Source organism: Arachis ipaensis, chromosome B9 (assembly GCF_059453495.1).
Source record: "Arachis ipaensis isolate K30076 ecotype BB chromosome B9, ASM5945349v1, whole genome shotgun sequence".
Taxonomy (NCBI): domain Eukaryota; kingdom Viridiplantae; phylum Streptophyta; class Magnoliopsida; order Fabales; family Fabaceae; genus Arachis; species Arachis ipaensis.
This window is the reverse complement of record NC_142444.1, coordinates 13,206,863-13,226,196: the sequence shown is the minus strand read 5'-3', so window position 1 is coordinate 13,226,196 and position 19,334 is coordinate 13,206,863. Positions and strand designations below refer to the sequence as shown.

The window sequence follows — 19,334 nt, the reverse complement described above, 5'->3', positions numbered from 1 at the left end:
AAATTAGAATTCACTCGAGAATTGAATTCTTTTCCTTACTTAAAACAACAAAAAATGAATTATTTGAATTTCTTTGAAAATTTCAATTCTCATTTTTTCTTGGTTTGATTTTCAAATCCACTTATATACTCTTCAAACTTGAATTATATTCTATTAATATATTATAATAATTCATAGAATTGAGTTTCAAATAAAAATGAATTATTTTTTTAAAAAAAATAGAATTTTTTTTTCATGTTAAATAGTTTTTAAACAGGCTCTATATGTATTTAGTGAGTTTATTTTTGATACACTAATATTGTAAAAATTTTACATAATTATTTAATTACATCAATTTTTTTGAATAATTATTCACATGATTCATATAAAAAGTAGTTATTTTTGTTGATATAACATTGCACAATTGAATGTACAATTTTACAATACAATGCATTAAAATTTCATATTTAATATTTATTTATTGATGTTTTGAATTTTCTAAAATTTGATGAGTTTAACTATCAAGATATACTATGAATTGATAAAAATTAATAATGCGCAAAAAGTTGTTTGACAGTACAAGTGAATTAAGGCGTTAAAAACAAAAAAATAAGGTATTCACAAAGTGTATGAAGATTATTAAAAAAAAAAAAAAGGAAAGAATTTCTCATATAGGAATGAGAATTCATGGCAAATTTTTTTCGGCAGGGCGGATATCTGCAAAAATTTATTTTATGGAGAATAGATGAGGCTTGTTACACATATAAATCTTTTTGGCTTACAAGTCTTACAAACACAAGTTCAACAAAACACACGCATTACACTCCCACATTCAAGAGTAAATAAACGCACGTTATTCAACCACTTCCTGTTTCCAAAGCGCGCTACTCACCATGCATTATGAAAGACTCTTCTTCTTCTTCTTCCTCCATGAAAACGAGTTTCTTGCCAAATTTGAAGATAATGAAACTTCAGAAATACACCCAAACGATTACAGAAATACACCCAAAGGATTACAAAACTACACCCAAAGGATTTAAGAAATACACCCAAAATTTGTTGAAGTACACCTTATGTATTATTCAGAACTCTTTCTCTTTCTCCTCCTCATCTTCTGCTGCTTCTTCTTCTTCAAAAACGATTTCATAGCTTGATGTCAAAAAACAATGGAAATCGAGAATAACGAAAAAAGAAAACAGAGAGAAAAGCACGTAAATGAAGAAGGAGAAAGAGAAGGCAAGAAACGAAAGAAAAGAAGAAGAAGAAGAGGAAGAAGAACGTACAGCAAGAAGAAGAAGAAGGTGCAGTGAAAACGTGCAGTAACGGTTCGAAGCGCGTTAATATAAATGACTTGTAAAGACTTGTATAAAAAAACGCTTGTATGTGGAGAATTATTCAATAGATTTGGGGATCAATTTTTTCCCGTGGGAGATGGGGACTGTAACACCCTACCACACAAAGCTTTACGCTTAAGTCATAAAACAGAGGTGATGTGGTATTACGACCTCTAAAATAAAATGAGTACATATAATAGCAGAAGAGTTATAATATGCTAGGAGCCTTGAAGAATAGGGGAAATAAAAATCGCGAGATAAAAGCGCAACGCTCAAGGAACGAGTTAACTTGCATGCTAAGAAAACCGTAACTGTCAAACATAAGATAACAGAAGTAGGAATAGAGTGCCAAAGATACAAAATAACAAGCTCCTAACTCAGCCTGCGAAGTCAAGACTGGCCGGAGAATATTTACACATATATACATACATATCCAAAACCCAAAAGTACATACACACAATCCTGCCTCTCCATAAACCTCTAAGAGGATAAAAAAGAACAAGTTATGCGGAGAGAAAGCTAAATACATATATATACATCACTGTACAACAAAACTATACAACAACACTATCCAGTAACCCCTCCGCTTTAAGAGTCCAGACGCCTAACGAGATGGCTCCCGACCTGCATCTGAAAAACAACAACATAGTATGGAATGAGAACCGGAGGTTCTCAGTATGGTAAAGGTGCCACACACATAATATATAAGGTCTTGAGAATGCCAGAGGCAATCCTAGAACGCCGACACTCAGATTATAGAGCTTAAAGTATTAAACAGAAGCCATAAAAGGTGGTTTCCTAAAAATATTTAATCCTAACTTAACTTAACCTTAAATCTAAGTCCTATACTGCCATTCCTCCATACCTCCAACTCCATCATGCATTTTCACGGACAAATAGACAGATAAAGGCAAACACAAGAAGGTTACAACTACTGCATGTAACAAATACACATTTAGCATGGCAAATACAGATAGGCACACCCAATTAGAGCACAAGCAAGTAATTCAAGTAATATGCATATGATGCATGCCTGTTCTATGGCTGATGAGGCTCATCTGTCGGTTATCCAGCCAACCCGACAAGTCTGAATTGTCCTTAGACTGTCCCCCGACGTGCATCCCCAAGAGTCTATGCATAGATTTTTCTCAAATAATCAATATTGCTCAATGGGGGTAACATTCCCGGGAATTTATATAGTGCCCGGTCACACTTACGTCGTAGGGTCAACAGAGTATCGAGTTTTCAACCTGGTACACGTGGTGGCAAGCCACGGCACTTAATCCAAGGAATCTCGTATCTCAGATTATTCAAATTCATAAGCCATATAAATAATTCAATTATAATTCATCAACATCCACATCATTCTCAATTGCATCTCATTCATCATCATACATTAAACATATTCAATCCTTATCCTTCATTATCACACCTCTCATTCCATCCATCAATAGTTCCAATTCAAAATATAATTCATTCTTTTCTACGAATCAAACTTCAAACTTAAAACACACTCATTTTCTTAATGACTCAAAATCAAACCATATAACCTTTAAATCTAAATCTCTTTTAAATAATTATCTAAATAAAATCTCTAATTTTTTATAAAATTTCGGCAGCACCTCTTCTAAAACTCGGACTTTGCCACCCTTTTCGGGTCCAAACCTGCATTCTTTTCAATTCAACATACCCTTTCTCATCATCATAACAATCACCACAATAAATCTACCTCAGATCAACAATTAAACTCATGCAATATTCAAGTCCAACAACCAAAATCCAACTAAGAATCATAGTTCACAAATCCTAGGCTTTTAACACAAAATACCTCATTATCACAACCTCCACAATAATTAAACCTCAAATCAATAATTCACCAAATCATTAGTTAATCAACAAGCACCAAACTAACTATGTTCATCAACAATAACATTCAACCATAATTCTCTCCAAATTAACATAACAACATTCACCATCCAAAATTAAAAACTAATTATCCAATAAACTTCAACCAAATATATTTATCGACAAATTACTAAACATTAAACATACACCTGCATTCCAACTTATCCAATGGTCATCTAGCCTAAGTTTTCACAGAACATTATATATTAAATGCAAGAAACCTAAACCATACCTTGGCCGATTTCCACGTAACGACCAAAGCTATTTATTCAAAACCAAGGTAGCCCCTCAAAACTCAACTAATCCGCTTCCTCCAAGTTCCAGTATTCACAATTCCCAGCTCCAATTATTTATTCACAACCTAATACACATTCATAACACATATATATCCAATTTAATACTCAAAGCTCAAATTCAATGAAAATAAAATAGAATTATCGTATCCTCACCTTACCCAAGCTTCACATAAGCAAGAGTGAACGTTTCTCTCAAGCTAATTGGATCCTAAAATATCAGAAATCAAAGAAATTCAACATTCCCACTTAAAATTCGAAAATTGGGGAAAAAGAGGGCTGAGAGTGATTAAACAAGTTACCAGTAAAATTGTTTCGGTAGAAATGTAGAGCTCGACGCGGTGGACGCGTGGCCGCAAACGGTGCGGCGATTGGAGCTCGGACGGAGAAGTTTCGGGGATCGGAAATTTACCGTAAAGTTACGGAAGCTTTCTCCCCTCCCTGGAAGTGTTTCACGCTGCTGCATCCAAATGAGGGAGAGAAAGGGGTTCAGCTTCATTTTAATGAGTTGGTCCGGTTGGACCGACGGTCCGGTTTGGCCCGTTCGGTCCAATTTTAGACCGTTTTCTTCGAAATTGGTGTCAAAATTCTCGTTTCGATGAGCTCTATCCTAATTTGATATAATATTCACATTTTTAATCCTCCTTATTAAAAACTAATTTATTGACTAATTATTTACTAATTTAATCGGGGTTTACAGGGACAGACCTGTATAATAAACGGGACGGAAACGGAAACAGAGGTCTTCCGTATAATTCCGTTATAAAAAATGATCAAAATGCCCTTCATATACATATAGTTTCAAACCCTCCTGTGAACCCTAAGCCATCATTCACACTCCCTCTCTTCGTCCAAATTTTGATGAAATCATTCACGAAACCTCAACTTCTTGTCCTCTCCAATCCACCTTTTTCCCAATGCCGTTTCGCCGTCTGCCGCCCACTGGCACCCTAAACCCTCACCGTCGCGCACCCGCACTCCTTTTTCTCACTGAAATCGCATCACCTTCTTCGTCGTTCATCATCCATTGTTGGCATCTTCACTCTTCACGCGTCCGTGAGTGTCGCAGTCGTCATCTTTGTTGAAGCAGTGAGGATTGCCATCGCCATCTTCGTCACAGTAGGAAGGGTTCTCTCAACGTCGTCTTCGTCACAGTAAGGAGGGTCGTCGTCGCCGTTTTCGTGGCAGCATTGAGGGTCGCCGTCTACGTCGTTCTTCATATGTGATTTGCTGTTATCACTGTATCTGTAGATTTGCTGTTATTACTATCTATGTTTTGTGTATTTTAATTCCGTTATCAAAGTTGCTATAGATTTGCCTTATTCATTTGTGGATTTGCTGTTATCATTGGAGTATTTGTTATCTCTAATTTTGTTTAATTATTTTCATTTTTTTTGTTTAAAAAAAATCCACAAATATCCGCAGATACCCAAACCCTAGCGGATACAAGATCCCCATTACCCGTCGCGGTACGGGACAATAAAAGCGGGGGACGGGGGCATGTCCACGGGAGACCCGTGGCCATCCCAAAATGAGATTGAGAGTAAGTCTCTAAATTTATAATGGAAGTATACTGAGGTGGAATAACCAACTTGCATAGGTGGAATGACCAATTCACTTATATAAAGTGTTGGGGGTTTGAGCCACATAATGGGGGTGGGCTGTGATTACTGTTGTGTGTGACCCAATAAAGCTTTCTATCACGGTTACTCAAGTTATGAAGTTTCACGTCCAAAAAAAAAAAAGTTATGAAGTTTCAACCAAAATATAAACTTTGCTGATAAGGTCGAAATATTATGTTATAGGACAGCCATGAGTATTTAACTATTTATAATGACGATGATCTGATGATCATGATGAAAATTTCATATTATTGAAGCTATATTCTCCAAGACCAAAAAAAAAAAAAAAAAAGCTATATTCTCTTATATATCTATGTTGTACACTTGATCACAAAAGATGGTCATATATCAGGAGAGCTCTCTCTCTCTCTCTCTCTCTCTCTCTCTAACTTGAAATATTAGGTAAAAATGATCACAAAGTTTTATAGCTAAGTGCTTAACATCAACCATATGTTTCTTGTTGGATGTCTATAGTTTTGTACATAAAATTTCAAGATAGATCCAGAAATCAAGAGAAAACTATTAGAGAACTTAATGAATTAAATCTGCAACGTTGCTTCTGCCCTAAGCAGTGCAACGGTGAAACTGATCGAAGCATACTTGTTTCATGGGAGAAATTGCAGTAATCAACCAAGTTGATTACTCAATCTTGCTTGTAAACTAGTGTCGGGTACTCTGGATTCCACATGTTCTTCTTCACATATTCCACAATTTCATTCTGCAATTCCCCCAAAAAAGCAAGTGCACTTTAGAATGTGAATTTTTGAAAATTTCGTAAGCATGATTCTAAAACACAAAGTACGTTATTATTAAGACAATCCTATTACAAAGATAATGAAAAGATAAATTGCAGTGCTATCTCTCATATGGCCAACAAGTAAGATTGTTACCGACTGATTCCTATAACTCAGTCCAGATTTCCAACATTTTCATTTGACCTCGAAACAGAAATTTGTATCTTATATTATTTATTAATTAATTTTTTTTTTTGCCCCAATAGGAATTTATATGTTAAATAGTTGAGGTTATATTATTCTCCATTTTTGTAAGGTGAGCCTGACCATGAAGAAATTTATGCAGAAGACATTAAAATAATGGGTAAAATAAAAAGCCAATTTAAAGTTGATGGAGACATTAAATTTCAACCATCTTATGGTGAATGTTACTAGTTTAAATGCTATGTTCACCCACAGTTAATTTACCTGACTGAGTTTGCGGAGCTCTCGAGCATCCATGCCATTGTGTCCTTCAGCTAGATCCTCCTCCACAGCTTCCTTAATAACAGCAGCAGCTACCTCTTGCGTGATATCTCGAATTCTGCAGATATACATGTTTAGAGAAAGATGTTGCTCCTTTCTAACTAGCTTCCAGTCTACATAGAGCTAAGAAAAGTCAATTGATACCTGGATATTGAGGGGAAAATAATCCCTTGGATGACCTCGTCATCACTCATATATGCTGCCAAACTTCAGTTTCCAATAATCAACCATACATAATAAAAAAAAAGTGTATAAGATAATCCTTCAAAGTTAAACCGCAATGTGGTGCCATAACTCATGAGCATCCGAAGTACACATAAATTGTTATGCATGACATGGCAGTAGTTATGATGCATAAATAATCTTTTCACCAGAAAATTCTTTTCATACTAGTATTTTCAAATTTTATTAAATGTAGAAAGATTTACCGCTCAGCAGCAGCCTGTAGCATACCATCGGAGATGACTCTAGAACCAGACAAGAGTGTTCCAAGACCAATGCTGGAACAAAAACATAACTTATTGAGGAAACTAACCATATTTAATACAACAGCACAACATAGAGAAAATTTTAGTTTATAAGTAAAATTTCCAACTAACCCTGGAAAGAGGTACATGTTGTTTCCCTGGTTGCAGTGGCCAATGCGACCATTTCCTACATCAAAAAAAGAAAAAAAAAAAAAAAAAAAAAAAAAAAAAAACCCTTAAGTTGTTAAGTTACAGCTGTAAGTTGCCCCAAGAGAAAATAAAGAAAACAAAAGACACTTCTATGATGAACTAGTTATTTAAAACGTACAGAAGATTTTCACAGTTCAAACTTCAAATGCATGGCAGAACAAAAATCAATTATAACAAGGTGAAACAAAATACAATGCTTGCTTTCTAAGAAACAAGAACTTTACTCACATAAAAAATTAGTTAAACCTATATTAGATGCTTTCTTAGGTTATCATCCATAAAACCACAAGTTAATCAACATGCCACCAAGGTTGCTGACAAGCAACAAACTCAGAAATCTAACCAAGCATGAGAACTAGGTCCAAAACTAGCAAGTACATATATTGTCGTATAGAATTGGACACCTAGCAACTAGTTGATGTAAAACTCTTGATCTTTATAGGGGACCTTCCCTCTCAGACATGTTGAGAGATTGGAAAGCTATGCTTTATAAATAAATCTTTAGTTTTTTGTTTTTGCTTTTGTATAGGGGATCCCTTATCCCCCTATTAGTATTATCCTTCTCATCTTATTTATTATTTTTTTTAATCAAAAAAATGAAAGACAATATATTGTGGGGTGTCAATGGATGTTTACTTTTAAAGGTTGTCCAAATGGATCCATTGATAGATTAAACTCAAATCTTTTGTCTTGAATATAGTTCAAAATCAAAACATGCATCTAGTTATGCACTGTTCTATGGTTAATTTCCAATGGAATTCATTGTTTGGAATTGTCCTGAAACTTTGGATCAATTTTCTGTTGATCAGGTTTGCTGGTTTTGGTAGAAGAAAGGAAGCCAAATATTAATGGCAGTGTGTCTGTGCCATTAAGAAAATTTATTGTATGTTTATAGGCAATTATCATGGTTTGTATATTTCCAGCAACCATTAAGGAAACTTTCTGCATTAGGATATTTCATGAAGGAACTACTATTAAACTATAAAGATTAGCTTGCGGGGAGAATGTATAGTTGTAGCATACCAAGATCCACATCCCTGAACGGACTTCCACTTGCAAAAATAATGTTGTCACCCAATATGGAGAATGCTACTTCAGGGGTGCATTCAGCTGTCAAAAGACGAGGGACATGATACAAGCAATTATGAACATATGTTGTCCGCTGCAATAGTATGTGATATTAAGAAAACAAGAGTAGATAAAATAGCCATACCATTCTTTGTTGGATTTGACATGGCAAATATAGCTGGTCTTGTTGATGTTGAATCCTTGAGGGCCTCTAATACCTACATAACAGAAAGTCATCATCAGTACCATGTCAAAGTAAGTTAACAACTCATTTCTACTTCTGAATTCCATCCCTTGGGCTAAGGGATCAGATTTATTAGTAATTCTTTGTAGTTTCTATGCAAGCATTGAAACTAAGGGGCTGATCATTTTCTTCCACGCATTGCTGCTTCTGTTGTAGTTAGTAGAAAAATAAAAAGGGGAGGAGTGTAACAACGTGTCATAATTACTTGGGTTCAAATGCCTGAGTGCTTAGAAACACTACATGGTCATTAGGGAGAAATTCCATGCATAGTTTCAAATATGGATAATTACTGCGAATTATTTCCAACAACTGTAGATTTCCAGTGCCACACATTAGTCACATGCCAGAGACACATTCCTACTCCACACATATGATAGCTACGCTTTTCAGGCAAAACACGTCTAACACATGCATCATTCCGGAGAGTTCCATTTTATCTTCAATTATTTATACAAATTCTACAGACCAAAATATCACCATTTTATCCATTTAGCCAACCTCACTTAACAGCAAAGGGAAGGCATGGATTTTGTTATACCACACAGAATTGAAAATTTCATATAATATCAAATAGAAGGATGCTGTATTAATAATCTGAATTATAAAAAACTTAGTAAAGTGTGTCAATTCCTATATTTACAGTTTTCGATCAATGGTTAAATTTAAGTACAAGATATATATACCTCTTTTGAGAATAATCCTCCAACAGCAGATAATCCCAGAAGGACATCAGGCTTCACTTGCTTGACCTGTTACCGATGTTCAGCAAGAATATATTAAGGAAGCAGCTCAGCAATTCTTACCATCATAAACACAGAAAATTCAGACAAATAAGTGTTACAGAAGCATGTTGTAACTTTACATAAGGAGTCTACAAGCTAATAACTCCCACAGTAAATATTAGCATGCAATCTAACAAATATTCTGCAGTCATCATTCTTCAATTTTATGGCACCTTAACTGAACTAGGAGTGAGAACAATTATTGTGATCATCATACTCGTGCTAAGAATTTTTCCATATAAAACTGAGTGATACTAACTTAGTCTCGACATTCTAGAGGGAAAAACTATCAATATTATTCCATTGATCAATCTCATTGTGATTTTCAAAATTGGTAAATCAAGTAAAGAGATAATTTTCACAAACCACTTCCACAAGGCTTGCTCCTTCCCTGAGTCCTTGACGATCCATTTCTTTCAAATTTCTTGCAAAAGGTAGGGCATCTGGATCAATATTTTCCCGTCCTTCAGTGATTAACCCCTGTATTTGGTAAAAACAATAAGCAAACTGAATAAGACTTGTAATCCATAAAAACCTGCCAAAAATCTCATTTAAGTTAAAAACTTAAAATTTCACAGGCTACTATTTTTTGACATCTTCAAAAGTGCTAAAAGAGGGAAAGTGAGGTGATGTTTAAGATGAAAAACAGTGAATCATTGACTAATCAAAACTGGAATCTAAAGCAAGCCAGTGTGATAAAAGAATAAAATGCTTTCATTGTGAAAAAGGCAAAACAAGTATGTATATTTAATGATATCAATTGTTTTAAATCACAAGTCGTTTACAGGACATTTGAATAAATAATTAACTCATTAAATATATCCAATAAAATAGGGTGAAATAAGTTTGATTTTCCATTAGATATACTACCTAACAGTTTTAAGTTTTGGAAGAGATGGTTCATAACATAATATCAAAGCTTCTAAGACAAAAAGGTATAAATTTCAATTTCTGTTTCGCCCATTCTTTTGAATAAAAATCAATATTAATACAAGGTATCTGTGGACCTGTGTATTTTTGTCCAAGCCTCAAGACAAAAAGATTGGCTATTATGTGAGGAGGCGTATTAGAAACTTTTCAACCATGAATGCATTTTGGCATATCATGACAGAAAGCAAGCGAGTTTTTTTCTTTTTCCCTTCTGAATTTTTAAAACATTTTTGGACTTTTAAAATGTTTACAAATTAATTTCTAAAATGTATCATGTATGTCATATCAATGATTATTAGATTGCAGCTGGACAGGGTATTCGGTTCAATTAATGATAAAATAAGTATTTAAAATACAAGAACTAAACTAAAAATGTAAGTATTTAATTAATGTAACATAAGTATAAATCATCAGTTGTCGAAACTAAAAAGAACTATTTTATACCAATAGGGAAAACAAGAATTAAACTACAAGTACCAGGAAATACAATACCTTTGCGTCAACGACCCAAAATTGACTCTTTGCACTCTCATAAGCAATCTCATTATTCCCCAACATCCTTGCCATTGTTTTTCTTGCAGCATTGAGAACCCCAATTCCAGCACTGCAGCAATAAAAATAAAATCAAAGAAGCAATAAAGCAATACAGAGCAAAATTGGCAATTCAATTTGGAGGGATTTCACAAACAATAATGTGATAACAAAGCTACTTTATACATAGCTCCCAACCCAAGCTATCAATAACTTAAAAGGTTTACACTTTGTTTGTTCCTTTCTAATATCAAACTCCTTTTACCCTCAAAACTCTCTGGAACAGAAGTTTGAGATCCCAACAACCTTGTTAAGAACACGGAAGCAACAAAGTCTTGCACTCTGAAAGATCCATTTTGAAAACAAGATTCTCAAAGAACTATATTTTTCTTCGGGCAGCCATTCCTGACAGAATTGACAAAAACGGGAAGTTTCAGAAGTGCATGCTCTTGTTTTGTCCCCAAATATTGCACGTCATTTACACCGTCTCCTCTTTGATAAAATTTCTTTATTAATCAATTCTAAAGAACATGTTTAACTAGTTAGTTGTATATCTTTATCGTATGTATCAACTCCTAAGGATACTTTTGCATTGCAGACTGCATCTTAGTAGTGCTATAAGAAAAAGTTTTCAGGTCAAATCCTAAATGCTACTTTATGATTTCACAAAATGGCTAACTAACCTTCCAGCACCAGCAACAACAATCTTCTGCTTTGGGAAGTCAATCATTGGCCTCCCTTGTGCTCTTACAGCACCTAGAAGTCCAGCAATTGCAACACCAGCAGTTCCCTGCATGCAAACGTTCACCCATTCAACTATGTGGGATACCATGATAGTATCTATACAAAATTCCACTTTATGCATAAATCGGTAAATTCATAATAATTCACATAACTTGCAACATTGAGATTCTCCTTTTCAAAATCTCCAAGCCATGGTATACTTAAAGGAAAACTATAGATTTAATTGCTTGTCCCAAAAATTAGCATCCATAACATTTAAATACATATTTAAAAGTACATCAATTATTTACAAAAGATGGAATTATACATCATCTGATCATGCATACATAAATAATATTAATGAATAATAGCTTTCCAATCTCTTAACATGTCTAAGAGGGGAAGTCCATTAAATTGATCACAAGGTTTACACCAAATTATCCAGATAAGGCAGAATGTCTAACCATATCCCACAAAACTTGTTTGTCTAAAAATCTACCAATGAAAGTGTGTGAAACATTTTATGATCTTATATAAAGAAATTTATACCTGCACATCATCATTGAACATTCTGTAGGTATTTCTGTACCGCTGTAATAACTTAAATGCCCACTTGCTTTGAAAATCTTCAAACTGCAGCCACACGACAATAAATAAATATTAGCCTTATGGCAGAAAACAGTAGCCCTATGAATAAGGTCAAAAATTGAAAACAAATTCAAGTTACAATATCTATTCCAAATATCACTCCAATACCTGCACAATCACATTTGGCCAGCGAGTAAAGACAGCCTCCATGAATTCATCCACAACAGCAACATAGTCATCCCCATCAAGGCGGTGTTGCTGCAATCCCAAATCTACAAAGAAATGTTTAACCATGTTTAGACTTAGAAAGCTTGTGATAATAGGTAGAGGGGACCAGCATAAGCAGTCGTCATAGATGTTGAAAGAAAAAGGGAGTAGACAATGACAGATTTGGGAGAAACCATGTCTCAACTACACAACAGATGCTATATATTATTATAGACAAAGAATCATAAATACATTAAACATATAAGAATATAGTGTTCCATAATATATTATTAACATCATATTTAAAATCCTGATATGCTGCTCTGTGATTTTCGTTTGAAGGGCAAGGACATGATCACTTGGTCAAGGCTGAGAAACTATACTCAAATGATGTCATTCATTTATTAAATATTGTCTCTAATCACATGGTTGTGAAGAAAAGGACATGCACGTACAAAAAAAAAAAAGTTGTCTGATAAACTTGACACCTTGATGATTGAATTTCAAGCACTTGTGCCAGTAATTATGTTTTACTCAATTACACCCCTAGTCAATAACATGGTTGGAGTGAGTGACACCTTGATGGTTGAATTTCATGCACTGCGGCATTAATTATTTTTAACTCAATTACAACCCTATTCAATAACATGATTGGAATAAGTGACAGGGAGATATATTAGTATAAAAGAGGAAGAGAGAGAGATTAAGTGCGACAATAAACTAAAGGTAACTTGTAAAATACCCTTTATCTTTGTAACTTCAATGCTTTTAAATCACTTTCTTAAATTATAATATATATAAATGGAGAAAGTATATATTTGAATAAAGGTAGGGACAACCCCAACATACATTAATTTCAACACTCATTCAATAAGCAATATCATTCACCAAGTGGATATTGAAAGACTTACACAAGGGATCTTTGAGTAACTTCCCATTGTTAGTACCAACATCAATCATGACAGGAAGAACCTATGGCAAGAAAAAATAGGAAGGAATTGAAAACAAAATGAAGAATATCTGCACCACTCCACCAAGTATTAAAGCAGATATGAAACTATTATCATAATTAAGAACACTTGTAGTGGAAGAACCAACAAGAGTATAAAGGAAGGTCTTCCAAAAACACCGCAACGCTGTTCTATACACAAGAAGGAAATTAATAGGTAGTTAGGTACTTCCCCCAGTTCACAATATCCATCACTTTGGTTATCAACACATTAATTAAGGAACCAACAATCAAGAATTGATTACTAAGACATAGGGTAAATGTTTCATTGATTATTGTGGTCAATATTGCATGGAAGGTAGTGATGGAAGGTGCTTAATAAATACTTCATTGAAATGTGAGAATGACCAATATATTGAACCAAGAAAATTTCTTCAAAGTGACAGTTATAGTGTACAGGACGGAATACTTGGAATCAAACACGGAAAAAGAAACAAAAAATAAGTATTTAAGGTAAAAAGCAACTTCGATCAAATAAGGCTTTTTAACTATTTATCACAACATTTAAAACAAAACTTGGATATTTTAACACAGACAACTTCTAGCTGTTAATTTTGTCAAAATTTGAACAGCTTGAAAGAAAGAATAAAAGGAAAATGTGCAACATTATACCCTTTGAGGATTTATCCCAGCAGCTGCAACATACAGATCAAGCTTCCCAATGGCAATGCCAATGCCATGAACTCCAAGATCTCCAAGTCCCAGAACTCTGCTCCCATCAGTAACAACAATCATATCAACCTGAAAAGAACATAAAAAGAGATGTCTCAATTTCGTAATCAAATAAGTTTCTGGTTATCATCCCGGGACATTGATCAATATTTAATAAATTAGATATATTCCAATGAAAGAAGAAAATTGAGCATGATGTCTTCAGTGTAACATGATACGCAAGGGACAGAAATTTTATCATACAATTTCAAAAAATATTAAAACAGTTGTATCTTCATTCGGTTAAAATAAATCAATCAGCAACATCCCAACATCGGATAACACAGAAACCAACAGTGGTTGTTGATAAATTTAGGAAGTGCCAAAAATATTACATGGCCATTACCACATTAATGGAAGTACATAACAAACAAAAAATTTTGAGCGCAACGTTGAGGTCTAAAATACCATTAATCTCTTTCACTTTTTAATGTAGCACAGCACAAAGCATTAACCAAAGAAAACACAACAAGTAATTTCACCCAGCAATCCCTTGATTTCTATCATAGATTCTAACCATAGTTTTCCGTAGGCAGCATCTCTCTATAATAAATCCTTCAAGATTTGGTTCTCTCACGAAAATTCCAGAGTTTTAAAATCCATTTTGATCAAAACACAAATCAAATTGCTTAATTGAAAGAACAAACTCCCAGCTGTTAAAGTATTTTTTCGTCCAGCTGCTAGCCCTGCTTCTATGGAATATTTATCTCTTGCAGACAGTCATCACATCATATCAGATCTGGAAGAAAAGCCACTGTTCATAGCAAACTGCACAAAGAATAGTATTTGTACCAAAGCCTGCTGTTTGTTGAGCAATGGGCGAGTACGTTAGTGGATTTGATAGATCATTATGTTGCCTTATATAATCACCAAGCATTTGGTTTGGGTAGTATAGTCAGAATATCTAGCAATTTGTACATCAAAGAAGCCATTTTGATCACTCCATATTTTCTGCTGCTTTTCGAGTACCTATATCTCTCTTGGTGTATGTGGATAAAATTATTAGAGGGTGAACCTTGGCATAACAGTAAAGTAGTTTCCTACTAAGTTGAAAGTCATGGGTTCAAATCATAGAAAAAGCCTCTATTCTTGCAATTTTGGCTGCATAAATCTATCATTCACAATTGCCACCAAGTCAGAGTCTCTGTACTAAATTGCACCTTTTTATTTGGATATGATAATAATAAAAGGGTAGTCCTGTGCACAAGCAGCTTGTGCTAATGCACTTGATAATTGCATCAGCGGTGAATTTGGAATAAGATGCCACAAGACTTCTCTTCAAGCACAGTTTCATACCAAGAATTCAGTGCACTAATGGACTGCACATTGAGGTGATAAAAGTAGTAAGATTACTTTAGAAACCCAAAGAAAGTATGAACTATGAAATGATTTGCCAACTTGAAAGCTTAACTTGTTAAAATTCTTATGGTCAATGTCAAACTTAAAGGATAATGGAGACTTTACTTCACATTCTAAACAATAAAGAAAACAGGTGGTCAAGCTAATAAACATCATATTCACCTGTCCCAATATTGCCTTTCCTATATTAATCTCATCTCTCTAGACCACTAATTGAAAGGCTAATTTTCAAAAACAAGGCTGCGGGTCATGGTTCTGACTAGAGAGATCACAGAAACATTAGTACAGTACTTTTCAAACCAGAGCAGTAATAATTCTGGGCTAATTGTTAGAAATCGATTACACTCGAACAACATAGTAATAAAATCTAATTATACAAACCAAACATGTTAAGACATTAAGGATAGATATATATAAGTAAAAGTACCAGCTAAATGTTTACATGGGATACTGTGATGCGGATAATTAAGGACCTGCTCAGCGGGCCAGTTATAGACCATAGACATCATTTCTCCGCGATCCTCAGCACTAAAGTACATTCCTCTTGGCCTTCTAAACAATCCACTATAGTTCTGACATACAAGCCCAACTGTTGGAGTGTACACTACTGGTGCATATTCCTCAATGTTTGCAATCAAAACCTAACCATGTAATACATGTCACAGAAGTTAATCCCATTCCTTGGATAAAACAGGATTATTAATATGCACCAGTACATCTTTAATTACAAAGAGAAGTAAACAGGGCAAGTTTAATTATCCAATTTATGACTGGAATGCAACATACAAACAAATGATATGGCTTAAAACCACATGATGCAGCATCAACTGAATTCCGGCCGGGCACCGCCCCCGGGGGGGCGGGGTGGTTTTGACACTAATGTTACTGTGTTTCTGAATTGAAAATAATTTGGTTCTGCATTTTGGAACCCTAGTTCATACCAAAGCCAAACTTCATGTGCCTGCTTTATCTCTCATTTTATTCTAAATTACATTTACTCACGGCTTTTATATCTTGTTTTACCCTCTTTATTAATGCTTTGTTGATAATAATGCTTTTCTGCTGTTGATGCATCCTGGAAATTCATTTTTCAATGTTATACTACCTTTAAAAACCTATACTTTTCTGTAAGGTAAATGTTTAGGGTTTAGGGTAGGAAGAAGAAGAAGGGAATCAGAGGAAAGGGAAACGGAAACAGAGTTTGAGTCTCAATAGAATTTGATGACTAATGTGAAAATGAGTTGAATTACTCAGTTCCATTCAATTCTGCTTATAGGCCTGACTCTTTTTCGGTTGATATAACTGAATGTGGGATCATTTTCTAACTGACTTGAACAGTTAAACTAAATCTTGCATGTGGGCAGTGAGCTGGCATCATTCAGTGCCCCCAAAACCAAGTTTGGGATTCTGCTAGTGACGTAGAGTGGCATTATATTTTGACATCTCAAAACTTCAAATGTTAGTTGGAACAGTAACATACCATTTTCTCTTAAATTCTATGCAGTTTTACATGCCACATGTTATAGACACCTTGATCACTTTCTTCATCATTTTGTAAGGACGGAAAATATTGAAAGCTAAATAATCATCAATCAATATCTCTGCCTAAATTGGTTGGTTAACAAAAGAATGAGGCAGAAAACACTGAACATACCTTATAGTACATAGTCTCATTTCTATCATGCAATCGGTTGAGTATCCGCCATTTGGCCAATGCATTAGGATCAGAAGGTCCATCTCTTGCTTGAACTTGAAGTCTCTTCAGATCAACCACTATCAATTCAATAATGTTAGCAATAGATATATTAAAACAGAATAGTCCAAAATTCATAACTTTACGGATAGAAAAAGAAATAGCAGTAAAAGCATCCTCCTAAGCAACCACAAGGCTAAAGAACAAGTTCAACATTGGCATAAGACCAAGGAAAGTACAAGTACATACTGAATCGTTCAATCTGTAGATTGGGAGACATAACATTTGGAGGAAGCAGTCCTCGTAGATCAAGACGATCACGCTCTGTCATAGAAAAAGCTGTTCCCTAATGTGAAGGCACCAAAGTTAATATGAATTAGCAAATAGTAATAATAATAAAATAAAAACACTCCAAATGAAAATTATGTGACATAAAAAAAGTGAATACACATCATCTCCTGCCTAGAACTTAATGACCAACTACAAAGAAATGTCAAATGAAGAAAACGGAATCTACCAGAAAATCCATCTGCATTTTCTAGTATCCCATAAAATAAGCAGGATAAAAAGGAATTTATGAATTACGAATGGTAGATTTTCTGAAAAGGAATTGGGAACCGGTTATTCAAGAAAATAATAGTGTATACAAGTGTTGGAAAGCAGATAAAAGGAATTTTATTGGACAAAATTTACACAAGATAAAAAGTTATACGTTCAAACCGTGAAAACAGCTGCTGCTATTTACATCAGGTTAGTTTAGGTTGCCTACATTACAAGCGGCCCTTCCCTAGACCGTGCATACTGCATAACACCAGATGCTTTGCACCGGACTGCCTTCTTACTATGACAACATACCCAACAGAACTGAACTTCTTTTGTATTAACGTAATACACAAACAATAATGCAGTTTGCACTTAATTTGACCGAAACTGAAAGTTGAAACTATTAAATGCCAAGATTAAGACTAGTATTACCACTGAATTCAATAAAATAGAAGTTGATCAGATAGCGCGTAGACACGCACACACAGAGACAGAGAGAGAGAGAACTGAGAAAAGTGATTTTTCTGTTGGAGAAAAAATAATTTGACAACACGAACACACCCTATAGTTACTGAATGCATATGCTATTACAACTAATAAGCAAGCAACTATGAAGAATTTTATGGTTGTTCGGATGAAATTAATAAGTCATCTAAGCTAAAAGTGGCTCCCAAAGCAATGAATCCAATTTGATTAACATCATAACGATTAACAAAATTTAAGATGGAGAATTTAAGAGTATTTATACATACTTTGTTGAACCAAGGATCGTGGAGAATGTCGAGGCTGCGCTTGTGGACGATGGTAGGGCGGTTCCCTTCCGTGGTGGTGAAAGATCGGTGCACCCCGGCAGTCACGTGCCTCTTGAGCCGTTGGAGGAGCGACGACGAAAGGCGCACGTGGTTCGAGAAGATCGGCATTTTTGGGTGAGGTGAGAGAAGAGAGATCCAAGTGAGTGTGTGTGGATGCGAGTGCGTCAATGTTAAGCGGCAAAGTGAGTAATGGAGTGGGGCCTCTGTTCTGTATTATTATATTTTTATTGACTATCGAGAAATGAGCATTGATCTGGGGACTGCGAGGGAGGGACGGAGAGGGAGTGGGTGCTGCTGAGTAGGGTCTACGTCGTCTTCTCCACCATTACTCTCCTTCATTGCGGTTTGATTTTGGAGGGGAATTTCCCAATTTGTCAACCATTTTTTTATTTCTTTTTTGTTTAATTATTTTGTTATTTTTATAGTTTTATTGAATTGTAATTAGATTTATATTTTTAATTAAATTTTTATATTATTTTTAATTTTATAACTAAATTTTTTATTAAAACATTAAAATTAATATAATATTTTTATTTTACAAAAAAAATATTTAGTTAATTCTGATATTTTTTTCATTAAAAAAAATTATTGTAAAATTAAAAATAGTATAAAAATTTAATTAAAAAATATATAAATTTGATTACGAATTTAATAAAATTATAAAAATTAATATAGTAACTAAATCTTGATTAATCATAATAAATTTTACGTTATAAGTATTTAAATTTCATATTATTTAAACTACTTATATAAGTCTCTTATCACTATTCCTTCAAATAATATCAAATTTAACAAAAAAAATTTATTTCCGAACTACACATCTAAAAGTAACTCAATAGAGCATCATTCTTTCAGAGCAAAATGATTATAAATCGAATAACTATCAAAGATCTAATGGCTATGCAATTAAAATCTGATCAGATATGACAAAAAAAAACTCACAACGTGCATCATACATTCATACTTACTCAAATATCATATACCTAATAATAACATAAATTGGATATTGGAATAGAAAAAAATCTTAAATTGATGACAAATTTGGATGGAACTATATTGAATGTA

The 19,334-nt window shown here is 34.2% G+C and overlaps 1 protein-coding gene and 1 long non-coding RNA gene across 2 annotated transcripts; both read right to left on the bottom strand.

The window, feature by feature from the left end:
- Positions 1–1,654: 1,654 nt before the first annotated feature.
- LOC148543796 (uncharacterized) lies at positions 1,655–3,968 on the bottom strand. Its single transcript, XR_015900055.1, has 4 exons — positions 3,814–3,968; positions 3,668–3,722; positions 3,451–3,579; positions 1,655–1,943 (listed from the first exon to the last, which is right to left on the bottom strand). It is a non-coding gene; the product is annotated as an uncharacterized LOC148543796 (long non-coding RNA).
- A 1,400-nt stretch (positions 3,969–5,368) lies between these two features.
- Positions 5,369–18,662, bottom strand: NAD-ME1 (NAD-dependent malic enzyme 1). The gene is made up of 19 exons (XM_016319426.3): positions 18,210–18,662; positions 17,164–17,260; positions 16,876–16,994; positions 15,695–15,862; positions 13,764–13,892; positions 13,054–13,114; positions 12,104–12,207; positions 11,897–11,980; positions 11,308–11,414; positions 10,586–10,697; positions 9,530–9,643; positions 9,065–9,130; positions 8,283–8,355; positions 8,093–8,179; positions 6,992–7,046; positions 6,821–6,892; positions 6,537–6,599; positions 6,336–6,450; positions 5,369–5,851 (listed from the first exon to the last, which is right to left on the bottom strand). The coding sequence occupies exons 1-19, from the start codon at positions 18,375–18,377 to the stop codon at positions 5,777–5,779; spliced, it is 1,869 nt and encodes a 622-aa protein (XP_016174912.1). The 5' UTR covers positions 18,378–18,662; the 3' UTR covers positions 5,369–5,776.
- Between the last annotated feature and the right edge of the window lie 672 nt (positions 18,663–19,334).